The sequence below is a fragment of the Eschscholzia californica genome, unplaced genomic scaffold (assembly GCF_041429995.1).
Source record: "Eschscholzia californica isolate CP2 unplaced genomic scaffold, dmEscCali1.0.p SCAF_3, whole genome shotgun sequence".
NCBI lineage: Eukaryota > Viridiplantae > Streptophyta > Magnoliopsida > Ranunculales > Papaveraceae > Eschscholzia > Eschscholzia californica.
The window spans coordinates 26,943,625-26,967,731 of NW_028238420.1; the positions used below are offsets into that span (position 1 = coordinate 26,943,625).

At 38.0% G+C, this 24,107-nt stretch overlaps 1 protein-coding gene, 1 long non-coding RNA gene and 1 pseudogene across 6 annotated transcripts; all 3 read left to right on the plus strand.

The window, feature by feature from the left end:
* The first annotated feature begins 417 nt into the window (after positions 1–417).
* Positions 418–4,571, plus strand: LOC147549267 (pentatricopeptide repeat-containing protein At1g11290, chloroplastic-like). 5 transcript variants are annotated; one of them, XM_086665020.1, is made up of 4 exons: positions 418–3,023; positions 3,115–3,169; positions 3,763–3,841; positions 4,167–4,541. In XM_086665020.1, the coding sequence occupies exon 1, from the start codon at positions 697–699 to the stop codon at positions 2,656–2,658; it is 1,962 nt and encodes a 653-aa protein (XP_086521146.1). In that variant the 5' UTR covers positions 418–696; the 3' UTR covers positions 2,659–3,023; positions 3,115–3,169; positions 3,763–3,841; positions 4,167–4,541. The 5 variants fall into 5 exon arrangements, with proteins under 5 accessions (XP_086521146.1, XP_086521147.1, XP_086521148.1 ...); XM_086665021.1 differs by lacking the exon at positions 3,115–3,169 and having other exon boundaries at positions 443–2,885; XM_086665022.1 differs by lacking the exon at positions 3,115–3,169 and having other exon boundaries at positions 531–2,885; positions 4,154–4,571.
* Positions 4,572–7,755: 3,184 nt separating this feature from the next.
* LOC147549268 (uncharacterized) lies at positions 7,756–9,230 on the plus strand. The gene is made up of 2 exons (XR_015238254.1): positions 7,756–7,890; positions 9,019–9,230. It is a non-coding gene; the product is annotated as an uncharacterized LOC147549268 (long non-coding RNA).
* An 11,527-nt stretch (positions 9,231–20,757) lies between these two features.
* Positions 20,758–23,224, plus strand: LOC147549269 (uncharacterized; annotated as a pseudogene).
* The last annotated feature ends 883 nt before the right edge of the window (positions 23,225–24,107 follow it).

Here is a 24,107-nt window from a genome sequence, read left to right on the forward strand (position 1 = left end):
GTGGAGTGAGAACGAGAAAAGATACCCGGTTTTATCCCGAATAACACGTGATGTTCTTGCGGTCCTGGTTTCAACTGTTGCTTTTGAGTCTACTTTGTCTTGGGGTAGGAGCAATCTTACTCCGGAGATGTTGGAGTGTTCTGTTTGTCTGAAAGAATGGTGGAAACACCAACTTAGTGTTACTTTAATGGAGTTTGATCCATTAAACGACGGATTTCCTGAGCTGATTTCGAGCACGTCTCAAGTTCAATCTCTTAATTGATGAAACTTTTTTGGTTATGTAACTTTTTGGTATTAGTTTAGTAATTGTGTAATGTTGTTAAAATTATAACTATAAATGAAATTAAGTTGATTAATGATTGTTATTATTTTTTATTTTATTTAAAAAAAAACCGAGTTCGTTTGGCCTGTGACTGCCAAAGCGGGCTGGGGGACACTGGCAGGCTACGGGCATGAGAAAAGACCAAAGTGACTGGCCCGATCCGTCTGACGGTCTATAGTAGGCTTCAAGTTCCCGTGCCTGATCCGCCAGTGTCCGTCTAAAATATTCCCGCGGGAGTCCGAGCCTGACCGAATCCCACCCCTATCTCGTACTATCCGTGTCACTTGTCTAGGGGGGTGACTATTTGGGTTGGCCAACAGCGACACCGTATGGGAGGAATCTGAAGCTATCTTGGTCCACCTTCAAACATTTCTATGATATTTCAAAAGATTAAGTCAATTCCTTACGCTATACTTCAAAAGAAAATTTTCAATTCTTCATCTCAAATCGCCAATTCATTAACCAACACATTTCAAACCTCTAAACTCCTAGATAGTTACTTCAAACTTGGAAAAATTGAAGATGCAAGGAAACTGTTTGAAGAAATTCCTCAGAGAAGTATTGCTTCTTGGTCAATCATGATTTATGGGTATGCTACACATGGGCTTCATTCAGAATGTACAAAAACATTCTCCAAAATGCAAGTTCTGGGTAACGTCCCAAATTCATTCACAATGGTGGGATTACTGGTTTGCTCGGTTAACTCGAGGGACTTAGAACTTGGACAGTCTGTTCATGGACTTATTGTAAAAATGGGGTTCGAAATGGATCCGATCGTGGGAACTGCTGTTTTAGACATGTATGCAAAATGTGGAGACATAGTTAGTTCATATAAATCATTTGAAACAATGGATGACCCTAGTTTGATTTCTTGCAGTGCAATGATTGCTGGATTCGTATATAATGAATCATTTGCAGAAGGTTTATTACTTTTTAACCGAATCCGACGACTTGGGTTAGTACCCAATTATGTTACTATGTTGAGTGTTATAAGGTGTGCTACTGCTTTGGGATCAAGTAATTTATGTCGGTCGATTCATGGTTTGGTTATAGAATCTGGCTTCTGTTCTGTTCTTTCCGTGATTAATGCGGTTTTGAATATGTATTCAAGCTTGGCAGATTTAGAAGCTACTTCCCAGATATTCGGAAACATGACACGTAAGGATGTCATCAGTTGGACGACGATGATTGGTTTGTACGTTAGTCTTGAATATGCTTCTGATGCTCTTACTCTGTTCACTAAAATGAGACTAAGTGGCATCAAACTAGACAAAGTTCTCGTACTAAATCTAATAACAGCTTGTGCGCTGTTGGGAAATTTGAAGATGGGAAGAAGTATACATACTCAAGCTGTTATTAGTGGATTCATTTCAGACCTTCCTATTGGCAACTCAATCATTACAATGTACTCAGAGTGTGGAGACTTTTGCTCGTCGAGAGGTCAGTTCGAGCAAATGACAGAAACGAGTTTGATTTCATGGACAGCAATGATTTCAGGGTGTGCTCTAAATGGGGACCCTCGAGAAGCTTTGGACTTGCTGGTTGAAATGAGAGCGAAGCATCACCTCAACCTTGATTCAATTCTTCTCATTAGTTTGTTAGCTGCTTGCGCTGAATTAGCAAGTTTGGAATGCTCCCAACAACTCCATGCTTATGTTTATAGAGCTGGATTTCAGCAATCAAAGACAATTCAGAATAGTCTAATATCAACATACTCAAAATGTGGGGCTATTAAACTTGCTCAAAAAGTGTTTAATGAGATGGGTTATCGAGATGTAGTCTCGTGGAATGCAATTATATCTGGATGTGGGATTAATGGCCGAGGAAAAGTTGCTATTCAGCTCTTTAAAGAGATGGAGAAGAATGGAGAAGAACCTGACAGCCTGACTTACCTCAGTGTACTAAGTGCCTGTGGTCATTCTGGTTTGGTGGACGATGGGTTAATCATTTTCGATCAAATGGTGAATGCTAAAAAGATTAAGCCAAGTAAAGAACATATCTGTTGTATAGTTGACACGCTTGCCCGAGCTGGTCGCTTGTCTGATGCAAATAAGTTTTCAAATATGTTTTCAGAAAGTTTTGACCCAAACATATGGAGGGCTTTACTAGGTGGTTGTCGGATACACAACGATGTGCAATTAGCAGAGATTGCAGCAGATAAGGTATTCAGCTTGGATCCAGAAGAGGCAGGTCATGTTGTTCTTCTTTCAAATGTCTATGCATCTACTGGTAGGTTCAACGAGGCCGAGGTTGTTAGAAGGAATATGAGAACAAAAGGGTTGATGAAGGAGCCTGGGATTAGCATGTTAGGTCCGGGGCCTGGAAATTTCGATTGAAGAGTATTGAGAGTGTCTTGAATATGGGTAGATATCCAACCCAGTTTGTGACCGCGAAAACGAAATTTTTGGCCCGAGAGATTCAGTGCTAATGTTCAGCAGGGCTGTCGAAGCAGGGGCTGATCTCCGTTGCTTGGCGAAGGCGGGGGCTTCTGTTTATAATGGGTGTTCATGTATATTTCGGAATTAGGAAACGAGGTAGTGAGGCGATAGGATTCAAGTTTCCAGTAAGCTATACAAACTGAAATCCTGAAAATATCTTTGTAACTTTTTTTTCATTCATATTGGAAATCATCGCCCCATTATTCGCCGTGAAATAGGTATAATAAACCGAACCACATAAATATCTTATGTTCAGTGTGATTGTTTATTTTCGTTAATACTTTTCTGGGTTGCTTGTTCTTCGCCATAACAAAGAACCTATCTTCAGTTCTTCACAGTTATTGAGATCCTTAGTTCATGCTACCACTCCAACCAACCAAAGTTTCAAACTGCATTTCAAACTTTTGAGGTACTATAGCCTATAGAACTGAGATGAATCAACTAAGAAAAGAATAGGAGATCATGGAAAAGTTTATCTTATTAATAACCAGGTATAGTTCTACTACTTTATAGTACGTCATTAACTTAGTAAGATCACCTCAAAAGTGATCAGTGTAACAGTAGGTGCATAAGTGTCACTAAAATCCACCAACTTGGTAGTGTTCATCATATGAGCAGAGTTTCTTTCTGTGTTTGAGCATCGAGGTACAACAGCATTACAAAAATGATGCATACAAACACATAATGAAAACATTAAACCTTCAATTGTAGTTTCTCTTTCTAAAATAGCAGAAGGGCATGATAATGATTCAATTCGTGTACTTTAAGATCCTAGGTGCAGGAGGTAAAGGGTTCAATTGCCATCTCCCTTCAAAATACACCTCTTCATTAAAAGGGAAAAAGAAAAAGATGAGATATTAAGTGACATATGTTACTCATGGCATCACTTCGGTATAGGATTACATTGATTTTTTACTCTGTACTATTATTCAACAGTATATTAAAAACTTATAAATATTTGTCGTATTTAGACTTCTAAGCCCATGTTTCTAACTTTTTTAGCTGGCTAAGTTGTCGCTGGGTGCCGAAGCTTCCGAGAGTATGTCTTGCATTGCTGGATCTTATGGTTATACCTCACCAGGTTTGTCTACTTCCCATCTGTTCTTGTCGAATTAATCAACACATGTGGATGCCTTAGAGACGTATCCTATACTCAACAAAAAGTGATGTTTCAGACCAATTTATTGTGCTCCATTACTAGACAGATCAAATATAAGAAAGGTGCCACCCGACTCCAATTTAGTGGAAAATATCACTTCTTAGATCCACCTTCACTATGTATGCATCTCTGTTCACGGTATGAAGGTACCAGTATCCAAACAAAATCTGATAATTAAGATCAGTTGGCAAAGTTTATCAGCCAGTGATGATGCTATTTGCATCAAATTTACAGCTTGGTTTTACAGGAGCCCGGTAACAGGGCGAAAGCTTGGTGAGTTTGATGAAAGGGTTAACGTTGTGAGGTGAGTGAGAAAGAAAGAATTAAATTATTGGAACTGTCGAATACAGCGGTGGTATTGTTACTGCGGGATATATAGCAGGTTCACTAGTTAGCAATTGACTACGCATCTTCCTCGTTTGTTTTTTTGAAGGTCTGAAATATGATGCGAAATTTCTTTTGGTATTGTTTTGTATGCGAAATAAATCTTTAAATCAAATGTATGTGTTTTCAGCCATAAGTCTAGATTTGAGAGAAAACTTGTTTTAACGTTTGATTTTACTAGAGAAGTAAATGTATATAGAAACTCAAATTATTCAAGTAAACGGACCTTCGGCCAGAATATGACGCTTCTCCTGCTCGTTCCAGCACAGTGATTCTCACCTTTTTATTTTTACTTTTTGTACTTTGAGTTTGAAGGTCCACTAATAGACCCCTGTTCCTCGACTAGTTTTTTCGGTTTCCCATCCGCTATTAGGGATGAAGTGGAAGAGTAGTTTTCGTGAAATATTGAGGGAGGTCACTTGAAAAATTAAAGGATTCATTTCAATTTGGCTCCCAATTTGTGACCAACTGGAAAATTTGATATGTTCCACACAATTGTAATTCATTAGTCGAACTTTAACAGTTCATTTTTTCTTTTTTTCCTCTTACCCCTTCTTTCATTAGTATTTGAATGAAAGTACTTCAAAGGTCTGCAGACCTCGGTTTTGTTGTCATTTTCTTCATGGAAGGCGCACCGTACAGTGGGATTTTTTTGGCCATTTGTCATTTTTTTTTGTTGGGATTAACGCCTTGACGAATGGAGTTGTACTGCGATCTTTTTTATCAGTACTCTAGAATCTCTTATCTCCTTCTGGTCAATGAGGTGCACTCGTTGTAGTCTGGTCTTGTTATTTCAAACTGATCTCTACCATCTATATCATAATTAAATGGTTGTTTTGAACCTCTCTTTTCAGAGAAGTTATGACAATGTCATCATTTAGGCCCGGGATCTGTACCATCTCGTCTTTGAATCTCATCCAAAAGTTTTTGAGCGATTCTCCTTTGTGTTAGAGTAGACCTAACAGGTCTTCCAAGCTTTTCTGAGGCATTTTGTTGATGTACAAGGTCATGCGAAATGTCGCGGTGACCTCCTCAAATGACCTCATGGTCCCTGGCAGCAGAATGGAATACCAAGATTTGGCCGCTCCCTTTAGGATTGTGGGGAAATCTCGGCACATTGTTGGTTCATCGGTGGTTCCAAAGCTCACAAGCGTGATACAATTATGCATGGAAATCTCTGGATCAACTTACCATCATATGTTTACAAAATTGGGCATTTCAAATCTTTTGGCCTCTCAGACGTTCAAGATTTCAAGACTAAAGGGAGGTAGAGTGATCTTACCTAGCCTTTCTTTCTCCGCGATCTTCCTTTTCATCTCTGCTGCTGGATCATCAGAGATCCGAATGAGGGCCCATCTTCTTCATGGTCGATCTATAATATGGGAATGGGAGGAGCGCATTGCCCCTCTCTTTTGGCCACAGAGGTATCTTCCTCCTGTTTCTTATGTACCCTTTCCATCCCCTTTTGTTTTGTTACTTGCTTTCTTTTCTTAACTGCTTCTTCTGCCTTATGTTTGAGCCTTTACGTGGCTTCCAGATCTCTATCATTGCCAACGAATGGGGTACAAGAAAAGGATGGAGTGGCAAATAAGTTTAACGAAAAGGATTGGATGGGTTCCCTTCTTTCCTCAGACTCTGTTTGCTTCTTTATCTGGTCCATTTTCTCTTGCAGTTTCAAGAGAGTGGGTTGCATCAAAAGTATGATGTCGGCACCACTCCTCGTTTCCTCCTTTGATCACGCAATTTTTATTGCTAAATCTTCATCGGAAGACATGGTGATGTCCTGAAATCAAGTGATCAAGTGAATATTAGTTTGATTTGTTGGAAACACGAAGCTACTAATTAATGGATTTGGGTTTTAACGAATGTTTGCGGGATGTTAAAGTGTTTCCCTTCCTCTGGCGCCAAAGTGATCAAGTCGCAAAGGTTTTCCCAAATATATTCCTGATGATAAAGATACCCGATCAGATGTTGAATTTTTCCTTATGTTTTTTACTGCATCCAGATGGGCAAAGCTTGCAAAAAATAAGGAAGACACTTCGACGCCCAAATCAGTGGGATGGTTTTTGCAGTTAAAGAAAATGATTCACAAGTCTGCGTCTAAAGAATGACATTCCATTCTTTTAGGACAAACCTTATATGTTTATATAGGTTTGGATGATTGCGACAGAGCACGACTGAGACAACGTGGTGGTTAGGCACCGGTCTTAATGATAGCTGATGAGACATGAAAATGTCCCATCAAAGCTCTCTTAACTCGAGCTAGTTAGTCCATTTCGAGCAGCTACTCTGATGATTTGTTTGTTTCTCTTACTCACGAGTCTTCTAAAGAATTAAACACGAAAAGCGGATAAAAACGGGAGGGAGACACATGGGCATTTTGGTCATTTGGTGATGAAAGTAGTTTGGTATTTTTGGTCAATGTTGATACTCCAATGCAAAGTAGTGTCTAAGACGAACCCAACGGTGAAGAATGAAGCCAAATCGGAGTCCAAATGAGCAAAATCGAGCGAGTTAAATTTAGACATTATTGACCAACGAAATAGAGAAGGACACGTGTCAAAAGCATCGTGCAAGGACCAAACGGTTGAAAGTGTTACCGGTAGGGTTTCGGGTTTTTCAGGATGGCGCTAAGGACTTCTCTAGAACTATGATTCAGTATTCGCGCGCATCCAAAATTCAGTACTCCCCGCGTGATCTGACGCGTCCACAGACGGCCAATGCACAGGGATCTAAGCTTGAGATGACGCTGCTCGGTAGACCCTCTTACAGCCGATCCCTCCTTATTTTTTTGTTGAGGACGATCCCTCCTTATTGGAATCCAACATTTAAGCGATCCCTCTCACATGACAAGCTCACGTCAAAACCAACCTGGCGTCCCTTCATTGGTCAGAAATAAATATTTCTGGTTCAAAAATGATAAACTTCTCTCCCACCTTACTCCCTTGTACACTCAGTGGCGGACCCAGAAAAACTTCTTTGTAGGGACACACTTCTTTATAATAAACATTTGTAAAATGCCGAAAGTATTTATTTGACATTGAAATAAGTAATTTATACATTTTATAGTGATATTCTCGACCATAACGACCAGCGCTAACTTGTGTATCTCGTTGACTGTAATTTCAATATAGCCAATTGGTCTTTATATACATTTCAATTATATAAAAATAATAAAAGAATGAGAGTAATTTATATCTTAAAAAAACATCACCACTATTGTCGTTCATAAAGAAATTAAGAAAAGAGAGAGCATAGTGTAACAACCCTAAGTAATATATAGGGGGTGTCTATAGCAAGATGGCACTTATATCCCCACGGTAGCCAGATTTCAATTTTAGGGTCCACTTTCACTAAAGTAAAAGTTAGGATTCCCTATAGCAATAGACCCACCAAATTAATAACCAAGCAACTCATCTCTTTCCCTCTTACTTGGTTAAAACCATGAGATTGTGAGAAGCTCTAAAGTGAGGGTTTTGTTTAGTGGGAAATTGAAGGTGTAGTGAGAGAAAGTGAAGACTAAGAGGGAAACAACAAAGGGGTTTTGCTAGGGATTTGGTTTCTTCTTCTTTGTGCTCCATTATCAAGTAGGTTTCTTCTTCCCTAGGGTTTATATAGCCCTCTTTAATTTTTAACCTAGTTTTGGATAGTAGTACTATAATAGCTTTGAACCATTGTTGTTTACTAGGTTATCATCAACTTAGAACTAATTAGTGATACCATAGATATATATTATGATTAGAAACTAATTACAACAACAACATAGTAACCCTAGATCATTATAGTTATATTAATGGAGTATACATATACCCGGACAGCAACCTAGGTTATTTAGGTTATATAAATATGGTATATATATACACCCGGACAGCAGCCTAGATACTAAGAATTGTTTGTGTTTATGTTATTTATGTTGATAATTGATTGTATGAGATGATGTGTATGATATTGGAGCATAAGTGCTATCAATAGTTGTGTGTGATATATTGCTTTAGGTTGTTAACCTAGAAAGCATAGGCTAGTCGGAACCAAGAATGGTTGGCTCGACATGTGGGTCGATTGCAAACACTAGTTACCATTACGATATTGGATAACTTGGTGGACCATGATCTTGAGTTTCGTTAATGGATTGAACTAAGACTGGTTGGCTCGACATGTGGGTCGATTGCAACCACGGGTTTGTCAATTTGATATTGGACAACCTAGTGGACTAGGGGTTTGGGTTCTAATATGGATTGACGGTTGTAATCCATAGGTGGTTGGCTCGACAGGATGATCGATGCAAACACAAGATCATTCTTGTGGACCACATACTTCTAGTGTGAGAAGTAATTACCAACTAGAGGTTGGCTCGCCTCCTGCTCATATGTAAAGTGCTCATGTTGCACTGTGCTCGTGTTGCACGGATTCCCTTTTTGGGTGGTATCCTTTGTCTATTGAGAGGTTTAAGTCGATGCAAACACGAATGGTAAGTGACGCTATCTTGTGGACCTCAAAATTGGTTATGCCCCTCCAAAAGGGAAGTTGTATTGTATGAATCTCTTCAACCGTGTAACAGGTTGACTTCAATTGTGTTAGCACGAAAGGTGTAACATAATGGACTGTTATTGTTGTTCTGTTGTTCGATACTTGGTTTTGTGTTGAATTGGTCTATTTAGACCTTAGGTAATTAGAAATCTACTAGCTGGGTTCTGACCCAGCCTATTATTTTTCAGGTGATAGAGATCGGGGAGCGCCACCAGCTTGATCCCAGTTCGTCAGCTCAGAGCTTCTTTCTTAGTTTTCGCTTTCGAGATTAGGTAGTTATTTGGAGTTTCACTTTCTAGATAGTTATTTGTTTCATTCGTTATTGTCCGACCTACGTGTCGATGATTCAGAACCATTGTTTGAGTTAAGACAGTTTAATGGATTTCTTTTAGATGATTTATTGATTCTTATGAGCTTCACATTTGATATTATTTGTCTCTTTTGATGGATATATCGACTATGTTTACTGTTCTGCGGAGAAATGTTTTAAGTTTAGGTTTTCATGGCGGCCGACGTGGAAATCTAGATTTGGGGCGTTACAAAGTGGTATCAGAGCTCTAGGTTCATAAATCCTAGGATCAGTGTGTAGGGTTCAACCCCTCTAAGCGCATAGTACGTAGTAAATTTTTGTACGGAGCTCTTGACTGTCTAAGTTCTGACTTGGTTTCTCTTTTGGATTTGAATAAAGTTATGGTTAGCGAAGGGGCTACTGGTCGTGGCAGAGGTCGTCGCAGTGCTCGCACTCGAGGGGGTGGTAGAGGTCGAGGTCGAGGTGTCCTACCTGAGGAAAGGGGTTCTACAGCACCAGAGGGTACACATGGACAGTCAGGGGGTCATGAGACCACAAATCCTAATCTGAACGGAGGAGAGACAGTGACAATTGATGCAGCCGCATTGCAAAATTTGATTAACATCGCAGCAGAGGCTCAAACAAGGGAACAAGCTCGGACGCAGAATCCGACACTAGAGACGGGAGGTCCTGCTGTGAATCTGAGGCCACCGACTGAGATGACCTGGTTGAAGTACTACCATGAGTTTATGAAAATGAAACCGCCAATATTTGATGGGACTGGAGGACCGGTAGAGGCATATGAATGGTGTAAGGAGATAGAGAGGATGTTCGTGGCATTTGATTGCTCCGAGGAATATAAGCAACGGATGGCAGTGTTCCAGTTGAAGAAGAATGCAGCTACTTGGTGGGACACTCAGTCTAGGCTAGTGGATCCGTTGAGGTTCACCTGGGAAGAATTTAAGAAGGTCTTCATGGAAAACTTTATTCCTTTCTCAGCACAACAAACACTGAAGAGGGAATTTCAGGAGTTGAAGCAAGGGGAGAATCAATCAGTTTTGGAGTATGAGAATGAGTTTCACAGACTCTCCCTCTTTGCTACTCAACTAATTCCCACAGAGGAGGAAAAGATCGAGAGGTTTGTAAATGGGTTGCGTGACAACATGCTAGGTACATTGCTGGGCAACCTAGTTTCGACACCTATCAAAAGGTGGTTTCTTGTGCTAAGGTTCACGATGCTCGGATACAGGAGGCAAAGAAGCAGAGAGGAATCAAAGTGCAAAGCAAGGGTGAACAGAAGGGGAACAGTAGAAATTATGGGAAGGTTGGTTGGAATCAGCGCAACGACTATAATGGTCAGCGGGACGGTAAGAGGCCTCGGGTCGAGGGAGGCAACCGGGATATGGCAGTGATGACTACAGATAGGCAACCGCCAGTGGCTAATGTTGATGGTGTGGGACAGAGACCCTTTAGAGGGGTTTGTTTTAATTGTCAGGAAGTAGGACACAGGTCTTTTGATTGTCCGAGGAGGACTAGAGCTCAGACAGGAAATCAGGGGCGTCATCATGAGCGTAACCCGCAGGGCAGACCACAGGGACGTGGGCAACAACCACAGTTGAATGCCATCCTTCCTAGAGATGACCGCGCACCTACTGATGTGGTGGAAGGTACATTCCTTATTCATACTAGAATGGGTAAAATTTTATTTGATCCTGGTGCCATGGGCACATTTATCTCTGTTTCTTTTGTTCGTAAGTTACCCATAGAGTTAGATCGATGTGGGAGATCTTTTTCGATGTCTTCTGCTTGGGGTGGTTTTATTGTGATAGACCACATCTGTAAGGGGTGTATCATTAGATTGGGTGAGCGAGACTTCGCTGCAGACCTTTTTGTGCTTGAGTTGGTGCGGTATGATGTGATTTTAGGCATGGATTGGCTTGCCTCATACCATGCACTTGTGGACTGTTATGCCAAGACAGTCACATTTTCTCTTCCAGGGGAAGAAGTGTTTACAGTGTCAGCGTTGACTTGTCAGATGAGAGAGGTTCACCTGAGTCACGTAGAGCTAGAAGAGCATCCGGTAATGAGTGAGGGGCTTGATAGTATTGATGTGGTTAGTGAGTACCACGATGTGTTCAGAGATGTACCAGGGTTGCCACCACGCAGAGAGGTTGACTTCTGCATTCAGTTGGAACTGGGTACTAAACCTATAGCCCGAACTCCTTATCGAATGGCTCCGATAGAACTGCGAGAGCTTAAGGACCAGATTCAGAAATTACTAGATCAGGGGTTCATACGTCAGAGTAGTTCTCCTTGGGGTGCACCCGTTCTTTTTGTTAAAAAGAAAGATGGGTCAATGAGGTTGTGTATTGATTATAGAGAGCTCAATAAGGTTACTGTGAAGAATAAATATCCTTTACCAAGGATTGACGATCTGTTCGATCAACTGAGAGGGACCAAGTGGTTCTCTAAGATTGACTTGAGGTCAGGGTACCATCAGTTACGAGTCCGAGAGGAGGACATTCCTAAGACGGCATTTGTGACACGTTATGGTTCGTATGAGTTTCTTGTTATGTCTTTCGGTTTGACTAACGCTCCTGCAGTGTTTATGGACCTCATGAATCGGGTGTTCAGGGACTTCTTGGATAAATTTGTCATTGTCTTTATTGATGACATTCTTATCTACTCCAAGACTAAGGAGGATCATGAAGATCACTTGAGATTGGTGTTAGAGAGATTGATGGAACATCAGTTATATGCGAAGTTCGAGAAATGTGATTTTTGGCAAGAGGAAGTAAAATTCCTAGGCCATGTTATTTCTAAGGACGGAGTATTGGTTGATCCTTCTAAGGTTGAAGCTATGCTTAATTGGAAGCAGCCTACCTCGGTTACTGAGATTCGCAGTTTTCTGGGATTGGCTGGGTATTATCGTCGGTTCATCAAAGGGTTCTCAAGTATTGCAGGACCTTTGACAAATCTTACAAAGAAGGGAGTGACATTCTCATGGGATATAGAGTGTAATGAGGCTTTCAAAGAACTTAAAACGAAGTTGACTACGGCACCGGTGTTGGTCATTCTAGAGAGTGGCACCAGATTTGTGATTTATGCAGATGCTTCTATTCAGGGTTTAGGGTGTGTATTGATGCAAAAAGATAAAGTGGTTGCTTATGCTTCTAGGCAGTTGAGGCCACATGAGCAAAACTATCCAACTCATGACTTAGAGTTGGCAGCTATAGTGTTTGCTTTGAAGATTTGGAGGCACTATCTGTATGGTGAGAAGTTCGATCTCTTTACCGATCATAAGAGCCTCAAGTATCTCTTCTCACAAAAGGAATTGAACATGCGTCAGCGCAGGTGGTTGGAGTTGATGAAGGATTGTAACTTCACGTTGCAATACCACCCGGGTAAGGCAAATGTGGTAGCCGATGCACTAAGCCGACAACCGAGGGGTATCGTGGCAACATTGATGATGAACCAGTGGAAGATGTTGGAGGATGTAGCAACATACGACATTGACGTGGTTGGGTCAGGAGTTGACTCGTTATTTCTGGGTAGTATGGTTGTTAGACCATCTTTGCTGAATCGTATTGTGGATGCCCAAATTGATGATGAGTGGGGCCAGAAACATGTTTCGTTAATGCAAGAGACTGAGACTGAGTTCAGTACCGGGCAGGACGGCGGATTGAGATTTCGAGGGAGATTATATGTACCGGCAGATCCGGTCTTGAGACGGGATATATTAGATGAAACACACCGAAGTAAGTACACAGTTCACCCCGGGGGTAACAAGATGTACAAAGACTTGAAGAGGCAGTACTGGTGGTCAGGGATGAAGAAAGATGTTGCGGAGTATGTGAGGAAGTGTAATGTGTGTCGGATGGTGAAAGCGGAAAATCGACATCCATCCGGACTCTTGGAACCGTTGCCCATTCCGGAGTGGAAATGGGAGAATATATCGATGGACTTCATCACGGGTTTACCGCGATCTAGTAGAGGCTCTGACGCTATTTGGGTGATAGTTGACAGGTTGACAAAGTCGGCTCACTTCCTACCAGTGAAGACGACAGATAGTGGGGACCGACTGACACAGTTTTACATTAAGGAGATTGTCAGGTTACACGGAGTTCCGGTGTCCATTGTTTCAGACAGAGATTCGTCCTTTACTTCACGGTTTTGGAAGAGTTTCCAAACTTCTATGGGGACATCTTTACATTTCAGTACAGCTTTTCATCCTCAGACTGATGGGCAGACAGAGCGAGTTAACAGAGTACTTGAAGATATGTTGAGATGCTCAATACTAGATCTTGGAGAGAGTTGGCAAGATCATTTGCCTTTGTTAGAATTCGCATATAATAATAGTTACCAATCTAGTATTGGCATGGCACCTTTCGAGGCATTATACGGGAGACCTTGTCGGTCACCATTGTGTTGGACAGAGGCACTTATATCCCCACGGTAGCCAGATTTCAATTTTAGGGTCCACTTTCACTAAAGTAAAAGTTAGGATTCCCTATAGAAATAGACCCACCAAATTAATAACCCAGCAACTCATCTCTTTCCCTCTTACTTGGTTAAAACCGTGAGATTGTGAGAAGCTCTAAAGTGAGGGTTTTGTTTAGTGGGAAATTGAAGGTGTAGTGAGAGAAAGTGAAGACTAAGAGGGAAACAACAAAGGGGTTTTGCTAGGGATTTGGTTTCTTCTTCCTTGTGCTCCATTATCAAGTAGGTTTCTTCTTCCCTAGGGTTTATATAGCCCTCTTTAATTTTTAACCTAGTTTTGGATAGTAGTACTATAATAGCTTTGAACCATTGTTGTTTACTAGGTTATCATCAACTTAGAACTAATTAGTGATACCATAGATATATATTATGATTAGAAACTAATTACAACAACAACATAGTAACCCTAGATCATTATAGTTATATTAATGGAGTATACATATACCCGGACAGCAACCTAGGTTATTTAGGTTATATAAATATGATATATATATACACCCGGACAGCAGCCTAGATACTAAGAATTGTTTGTGTTTATGTTATTTATGTTGATAATTGATTGTATGAGATGATGTGTATGATATTGGAGCATAAGTGCTATCAATAGTTGTGTGTGATATATTGCTTTAGGTTATTAACCTAGAAAGCATAGGCTAGTCGGAACCAAGAATGGTTGGCTCGACATGTGGGTCGATTGCAAACACTAGTTACCATTACGATATTGGATAACTTGGTGGACCATGATCTTGAGTTTCGTTAATGGATTGAACTAAGACTGGTTGGCTCGACATGTGGGTCGATTGCAACCACGGGTTTGTCAATTTGATATTGGACAACCTAGTGGACTAGGGGTTTGGGTTCTAATATGGATTGACGGTTGTAATCCATAGGTGGTTGGCTCGACAGGATGATCGATGCAAACACAAGATCATTCTTGTGGACCACATACTTCTAGTGTGAGAAGTAATTACCAACTAGAGGTTGGCTCGCCTCCTGCTCATATGTAAAGTGCTCGTGTTGCACTGTGCTCGTGTTGCACGGATTCCCTTTTTGGGTGGTATCCTTTGTCTATTGAGAGGTTTAAGTTGATGCAAACACGAATGGTAAGTGACGCTATCTTGTGGACCTCAAAATTGGTTATGCCCCTCCAAAAGGGAAGTTGTATTGTATGAATCTCTTCAACCGTGTAACAGGTTGACTTCAATTGTGTTAGCACGAAAGGTGTAACATAATGGACTGTTATTGTTGTTCTGTTGTTCGATACTTGGTTTTGTGTTGAATTGGTCTATTTAGACCTTAGGTAATTAGAAATCTACTAGCTGGGTTCTGACCCAGCCTACTATTTTTCAGGTGATAGAGATCGGGGAGCGCCACCATCTTGATCCCAGTTCGTCAGCTCAGAGCTTCTTTCTTAGTTTTCGCTTTCGAGATTAGGTAGTTATTTGGAGTTTCACTTTCTAGATAGTTATTTGTTTCATTCGTTATTGTCTGACCTACGTGTCGATGATTCAGAACCATTGTTTGAGTTAAGACAGTTTAATGGATTTCTTTTAGATGATTTATTGATTCTTATGAGTTTCACATTTGATATTATTTGTCTCTTTTGATGGATATATCGACTATGTTTACTGTTCTGCGGAGAAATGTTTTGAGTTTAGGTTTTCATGGCGGCCGACGTGGACATCTAGATTTGGGGCGTTACACATAGTAACTTTTAGAAAAAACAATGAGATTATGTACACATTTGAAATAAAAGAAAAAAGAAAGCGTAAGAATAACATGGAAAAAAATAGTTGAAACATAATTTGGTTGTAATTATATAAAACATAGAGGAAACCAATTTTATAAAGGAAAAAAGTAAGGAATAATATATAGCCAAAACTATAATTAGTTAAAGTGTAGCTACAAAAATGAATTTACTTCTACAAAAAATAAAAGGGCAAAAACTGTTTAAAACAAAATGTCATTGAGGGGAATCGATCTCGGGTGAGAGTGGTGTACATTTAGTTACCCATCCACCAGACCAACACCAATCTAGTGTAAACATTTGCATTACATCATTTTCATCTAATAATGTGTCTCCAATTATACTAAAACCCTATTACTACTACTAAAGGGAACTCACATTGGATTGTGGGGGGACGTGCCCCCACAAGCCCCAATGTGGGTCCGCCCTTGTGTACACCATCATACCTATGTGGTAGATAAGATGAGGGGTGTTTTTAAAAGTTCAGACACCTGAAAGGTGTAAGAATACAAAAATGCCCCTCGTCTTATTCTAATACGGTAGACAAAGGAGTGAGGTGGGAGGGTAACCTATCGCGGTTGTATCTCCAACATGTTTTCCTTCTTTTTCTCTCATTTCTAACTTTAAAGGTAATATATAGTAGAGAGAGAAAGATTTGAGCTAGATTTGTTAAAAGGGGACTGGGATTCGATTGGAATTTGGTATACTATTCTTAAAGAGAGAGATTCGATCAGGAAGGAAAGAAGATTGAGATAAAATCTAGAGAGATTGATGGAGATTATCAATCACAGAAAGGCTTGGCTGGAAATATTCAAATAGAGGGATTCTATTGAGCAAAACAGGGAAGAAATATTCTAGAGAGAGAAAGAAATATTCTCTTTTGAAATGAGAAGATAACCTAGATATTTTCTAGAGAGAGAAAACTGTCGGTTATGGAAGGTGAAGATTTTCATAATAGACATCGAAGGAAATGAGAGCTGGGTATTTTTGTTTCTCTGATGGAAGATTTTAGAAAGAGAATCATGGTGATTAAAGGAGATATATTCAAAGATCGTAAAAAAAAAAAAAAAAAAAAAAAAAGTGGAGGAGCTGGCTCTAATTCTTCTTCTTCTCTATTTAAACAGAAAAGAGAGTCATCATTAGCATCTTCTCTTGGAGGGGAGCTCGGGTCTGGACTGAACAGAATAGGGTTTGTTCTTCTACTCAAGAGCTTCAAGAATATTTTAGAGAGATGGTGGAGAAGAACAGAGCATTAGAATAGAACTGGGGATTGATTGATTCTGGTTTTTCTCTTCTTCTCAGTTGAGAGAACATAATATGGTAGAGAGAGAGGGAGAGTATTGTAGAGAGGAAGAACAGAGAGTTTCATGTTTTATAAAGAAAAGAAAAACAGAGTGAGTAGAGAGAAAAGAAGAGAATGCAGACCAGAAATGTTGAAGATTTCAACATTTCTGGTCTGCATTTTCTTCTTTTCTTTGTGAGAGGAAAAAGGGAGTGAATAGAAAGACAACGCAATTTTGGTGATTTCTCTCTAACTCTTTTGCTTTTGTTTGATGATTGTAATATTTAAGATCATGGTGTTCTTTCTAAGTTAGTGGATTGCTAATTTTACCTCTAGGGTTTATGATGAAGTTTTAACATAGTGATAATGGTGTCCTTCTCATGTTTAATATCTTGAAGTGTTTTGATTATCATAAAGAACTCTTAGCTTCGATATATGAAGATTTCTTCATTAGTTATGCTTTTAATTTGATGGTTCATGTTTACATTAATTTCTTTAATGAGTCATGCTTATAGATTTATAGGTAATAGTTGCGACCTTCAATATTTCGATACTTTGAGGTTTGGCTTTAGAGTTATCAGGGGCGGCCCAGGTCCAAAGCGGCTGTTTTGGGCCTCACATTTTCAAGGGCCTCAAAATTTTTTTTTATTAAAAGCACCTCCAAATAAAAGATGAAAAAGAAAAAACTTGAGTAACCAAAACCCAACTGAATATTTCGCACTCTTTCCCGTGCTTGTTCCCGCACAAGAACTAAGACGGGGGCCCCACAAAAACTTAAAAAGAGGTAAAGACTTTGTCAAATTTAGTAACCTAGTCAGACTTAGTCAAATTTAGTAACAAACTTCCAAATTAAATTCAACCGACCTAGGAGGCTAAATGTTGTACTTTACTTTTCTATAAATTTAGGTTGTCTCTCTCTCTTTCCTTTATAAAATCGAAATCTAATTAATCTAAGGAGGGGGTAGTGGATTGGGACTTTCACAGACTTTCATAGACAAAATGTTCCGTAGACATTTCAAGACATTCCGGATGACTTTTTATAGACAACATGTCTTCATAGACATTTTCAAGACATTGAGTTTGGCGATTGGTATGGGGAGCTGGAGATTGTTGTTGGGGAGCTGTAGTACAAAATCAATTTTTTGTACTACAGCTCCCTATACTAATTTGGTATTAGGAGCTATTTTTTTGGATCTGAAACTAAATAATGGAATATAAATGGATTAGAAAAAACTATATAATTCAAAATTTTAAAAATTTTGATAGTAATTTTTCTTTTCTATTCCTCCTTAAACCCTAAATATTTCAATAACAATATAGCTCTCTTTCTTCTCCACAATCAAGTTATACAAGAACCGTTACTGATAAGCAACTAGTCCACTCTCTTCTCTATTGGATACTAACGTTTATTATGTCTCACGATATCTATGATGTTGCTTCTTTAATGGAGGAAGAACATATTTTTCAATTGAACCAACAACCACCAACTCAATCAAACAATGTTATTATAGATGAAGATCTATCTCAAGATGTAAGAAACTTCCAAGATAAATATTTTTGGTTAAATTTTATTTTTCTTTCTTCCTTCAATTTTAAAAAATTGCCGAAAAAGAGGCTGAACCGTTCGGTTCGTTCAGATATTTCCCTGGGGAAATTTTTGAAACATTTCCCCCCAGCTAAGGGAAATTAGGCAAACAAAGGTGAAAACAGTAAGTTTTCCCTAGGGAACCACATATTCATGATATTTTCTTTAACAAATTTCCCCCCAGTTGAGGGAAATTAGACAAAAAAGGTGAAAACAGCCTAGGGACCACATATCCATGATTTCGTCATTGTAATAACAGAACCTCAAAAAATGAAAAAAAATAGGTACATTACTAAAGTTTCTCTTTACAAAATAGTCACAAAGAGATTCATCAAATTATACTATTGCCAATTTTACTCATAATCTTTATCCCCATCGCTTGAATCGCCGCCATCGATTGAATCACCCTCATCTTTTTCGTCTGAGACTTGATTTCCCTTTTCAGCAGAATCTTATATGCTTTCGAGGGTGTCTTGCATTTTCTTCCTCGATTTCGGACTTATCGGTTTGTTTGTGTCTTCGCCACCACAAGCTTTCCTATTATCAAAAAGTTTACCAATTCGCTTGTTCTGCAAACAAACATAAAAATTCCAAGTACATAACATGTTGTAGTAGTCTACATTTGTTTACAGTAGTTGATAAAAGATTTAGCTTACCAAACGCCTAAGTACCAGAGTCAAATCAAAGAACATATTGCAATTACAAGTTTTGAAGCTAACACAACAATCTTAAGTATAACAAAAACGGGAAAACAAATAAGCAACTTATGACAAATTCTCAGCAAAACCCTAGATGTAAAACTCACTAAAACCCTAGATATAAAACTTAGAAAAACCCCAGAAATTAAAAGGGGAAGAAAAACTCACAAGATTTTAGTTTATGTCTTCTTCATTAGAGAAAATACTTGGGTAGAGTTAGCCGGAATTTTGTACTTGATGACCGGAAAAGATTGAAGAGAAATCGGACAGAGATTAGGAGAGACGATTTGAAGAGAGATCGAGTGGAAGTAGAAAGGCATTGTTTTTTTTCTTTTCTTTAATTTTGATATATTTCCATGTATTACACTTGAGTCCCTTAAATTGTGAATCTTAGAAGGTCTTTAAAATAATAACTCAAAACTTGCATCTCCCTTTACTAATCTTGGCAGCTCCCCAACCATAATAGTTCCCCAACAACAATCCTTAGCTCCCCTTACCATTCGCCTTGAGTTTGTAGACAAAATGTCTTCATAGACATTTCAAGACATTTGATCCATAGACAAAATGTCCTGGGGATAGACATTTATTATTTTAATATTATTATTATTGTTTAATCACATGAAATAATATATTTATACTAACATTTCAAATATATATTTTCTTCGACTTTCGTAGACATCTGTGAATATCTGTGGACACTTGTGAACATTTGGTAGACATTTATTATTTTAATATTATTATTATTGTTTAATCACATGAAATAATATATTTATACTAACATTTCAAATATATATTTTTTTCGACTTTCGTAGACATCTGTGAATATTGGTGGACATTGGTGGACATTTGGTAGACATTTATTATTTTAATATTATTATTAATGTTTGATCACATCAAATAATATATTTATACTAAACATTTCAAATATATATTTTTCGACTTTCGTAGACATCTGTGAATATTTATGGAAATTTGGTAGACATTTATTATTTTAATATTATTATTATTATTATTATTGTTTAATCACATTTATTATTTTAATATTATTATTGTTGTTTGATCACATGATGGACTTCAAATGTTTCTTGTTTTTTGAAAGACATTTTGGCTTCCAAATTTGTCCCAAATCCTTCACAAAATCCATCAAACTATGAAGTCCACCAAAGTCTGGGACATTTTGGAAGACAATCGAATGCCTAGGACTTTCATTGACTCTCAAATGTCTGGATTTGAATGCCTCAGACTTTCGTGGACACTCAAATATCTGGATTTGAATGCCTTGGACTTTCGCGGACTCTCAAATGTCCGCGAAAGTCCCTATCCAATACCCCCCCTAAGAGGCTAAGAGTTGTTATCCTTTCCTTTATCTCTCTATCTAACAAGCAGGTAAGTTCTCTCTTTTAAACTTTTTCTCCTTTTCTATTTCTTTTTTATTTTTATTTAACAGTATCCCTTTACCCCTTTAAAAATTTATTTCATTGGTTTTAAATTAGGTCTTCACAAACAACAATTACTACTTTTGATTCTCTCATCTTGGAATCGATCTCATCTTCTCCTTATAAGGTATGTTATTAAATTTGTTTTTGTAAATTTTATTTTCTTTAGTACAACTGTAATATCTAATTAGATTATAGGTGTTTGATTTAAATTTTATTATTCTATTTTAGGCTCAATTCTCTTATTGTCATCAATTATTCAATTGAAGTTGTGTGAAAATGAAGCGTACACATCCATCGGGACATACTAAAAGAGAAAAGAAAAAACGGTTAGATGAATTAACGAAATCTCAAGAAGGTTCCATAAATAAATACTTCGCGAAAAATATAATGGTAGACAATTCTGCAATGGGTAATTCTAGTTCTAGTGTAGAACTTAGTAATGTAGTTGAAGAGTTCACTAACGAAAATAATGTTGAAAAGATAGTTAATAAAACGTTGATGATGATCATACAATTGAAGAGCATGGAAAAGAAACTTTTGTTGAAGAACATGAAAACGAAAATGTTAGTGAATAACTTGTCAACAAAAACATTGATAACAAGTTAGACAACAAAAATATGAATGAAGGATTTCGTGATCCCGCTAATTGGAAAATAATCAATCAACCATTAAGAGACATTTTAGTCGAAAGAGGACCCATTAGAGTTTTAAGAGATGGAGATGATTTTCCAAAAGATGCTCTCAAGAGACACTTCTCTTCGAAATATTATATTCGGCATTTATCTAATGGTGATAGACAAGATAGGAAGTGGCTTGTCTACTCAAATATGTTGAACAAAGTATTTTGTTTCTGTTGCAAATTATTCAAGCAAGACCAAATGTAATCTTTTTTAGCTGAAGATGGAACGGATGATTGGCGTAATCTCGGAGCCAAACTTAAACAACATGAGATGAACATTGAACATATTATGAATATGAGTGCTTGGATTCAGTTAGAAACAGGACTGAAAAATAATACAACTATTGATAAGAGTACGCAAGATCAAATTAACAAAGAGAAAGATCATTGGAAAGAGGTATTGGTAAGAATAATTGCACTAGTGAAAACTCTTGCTAGTAACAATTTGGCTTTTCGTGGGAAAAAAGAAAAGATTTATGACCGTAACAATGGACTCTTTTGTCAATTTATTCAAATGATTGTCGAATATGATCCAATAATGAAAGAGCATGTTCGACGGGTTCAGAAGAAAGAGATATATTCACATTATCTTAGTCATAAGATTCAAAATGAATTGATACTTACGTTATCAGGAGAAATCAAAGACAAAATCATTCAAAGAATTAAGAAGGCAAAGTACTTCTCAATCATACTTGATTGCACTCCGGATGTAAGCACTACAGAACAGTTGTCTCTTGTGATACGATGTGTAGATGTTACAACTACTCCAGTAAGGGTCGAAGAGTTTTTCATAGAATTTTTGGAAGTGAATGATACATCTGGGAGTGGGCTTTTCAATAAACTTAAAGATGTCTTAAATACTCATCAACTTGATTTATATGATATACGAGGACAAGGTTATGATAATGGTTCTAACATAAAGGAAAAACACAAAGGTGTACAAAGAAGACTCTTGAATGAAAATCCAAGAGATTTTTATACACCGTGTGGTTGTCATAGTCTTAATCTTGCTTTATGTGATATGGCAAAATCTTGTTCAAAAGCAATAAGTTTTTTTGGAATCGTGCAACGTATCTACACATTATTTTCGTCATCACCTCAAAGATGGGATATCCTCAAAGATCATTTGTCAATTACAGTGAAACCATTATCAGATGCTCGTTGGGAAAGTCATGTTGAAGCAGTTAAAGCGATTAGATATCAAGCTCCAGAAATAAGAAATGCGTTGGTTCAACTAGCAAACACTACGAAAGATCCTATGACGAAGAGTCATGCCATAAGCTTGGTAACCAATGATTTGGAAAATTACGAATTTTTACTTGGTTAATGTATTTGGTTTGATTTGTTAAATGTAGTGAATGTCGTTAGCAAATTTCTTCAAAATGAAGATATGCAAATTGATGTTGCGATAACTCAGTTACAGGAATTGATTAGATTTTTTGACGATTATAGAGAAAATGGGTTCGTTTCAGCCATTTTAGCTGCTAAAGAGATTGCAGAGGCCTTAGATATCGAGCCTATATTTCCACAAAAGCGTGTCATTCGTAAAAAGAAACAATTTGATGAAGATACCAATGTCAGAGATGAGATAACTCAGACTGCAGAAGAATCTTTCAAAGTTAACTATTTCTTATATATCGTTGATCAAGGTCGTATTTCATTGAAGACTAGGTTTGAGCAGTTTCAAGAATATGAAGAAAAATTTGGGTTTTTGTTTGATTTGAAGAAGTTCACTATTGCAGATGATGAAAGCTTAAAAGAATATTGTCTTAAACTCGAAGGTTACTTGAAGCACGACACGCAATCTAATATTGATGGAGCTCAACTGTTTACGGAACTCAAAGTTTTAAAAGTGATTTTACCAAATGGCATAAAAAAACGATTGAAGTGCTTGATTTTATTAGTTCTAATTCTAGAGAATTAAATTTTCCAAATGCTTGGATTTCTTACAAGATTGTATTAACTATACCAGTTACAGTAGCCTCTGCTGAGAGAAGTTTTTCTAAGTTAAAATTAATCAAGTCTTACCTCCGCTCCACCATGTCACAAGAGAGATTGAACGTACTAGCTATGTTATCAATTGAACAAGATATGACGAAAAAATTGGATTATGAACGCATAATTAGTAATTTTGCCTCTCAAAAGGCAAGAAGAATGTTTGCTAAACATATTTAGCTCATCTATATGTGTAAATTACATCTTCTTACATAATATATAGTTCAGATTTATGCTTTTCAGTTATGTTTTTTATACTAATTTATCTGCTACAACAAATAATTTTTTTTATAATTAGTATAGAAGGGCCCCAAATTTTTTTTCGCTTTAGGCCTCCCAACTACTTGGGCCGCCTCTGAGAGTTATTCGGCTTTAATTCGACAATTTTCAAGGTTTGGTATGATCGGTTACAAAAATTTGAGTGATGAGAAAAGATATGGATGTTTAGGTCGTCATTAATACGGGTTAAGACGGATTCTAAAATCCGAGGTCGTCTCCCCCATTTGAGTTCATTTTTATCCATTATTTTATTTTTTATTTTACTGTTCATCGCCAAAACCAAATCATTTGAAAAATCGCACAAATTCTAGGTTAAGAACGAGTTTAACTTACTCTCAGTGGATCGACCTTGGTTTTACCGGGATTATTACTTGACGCCCGTATACTTGCGAGTGGAGACCTCTTAGGTGTAACCTTTTAGGCACATCAATAGTTGTTTATGGTCGTGGGGAGGATAATATCTGATGAGTGCATATCTTCTAACACTGAGAAATCTTCTGACACATAACGGTTCATGTATGAAAAGTGAATCTTTGGATATGTCTGGCCTTCCACACATTGTTGTTCTTTTCGGGTAAATCTGAGCTCAAGGAGACTGAATTTAGTCTAGTTAATCTCTCTATTTTGTGTCTCTGGCCAGAGCAGGGCTAAGGTTACGAAGCTGACTCAGATCCACCTTCCCTCTTGCCTCAAGGCAGAGCAGGTCTCAAGGTGTCGAGTTGACTTCTGCAGACCTCCCTTTACTGTTTTGAGACCAAAGCAAAGCTTTTACCAATAACTCGAA

Bases quoted from the DNA above. Each gene is read 5' to 3' on its own strand.
- LOC147549267 (XM_086665020.1), top strand. From the start codon at position 697: ATGATATTTCAAAAGATTAAGTCAATTCCTTACGCTATACTTCAAAAG.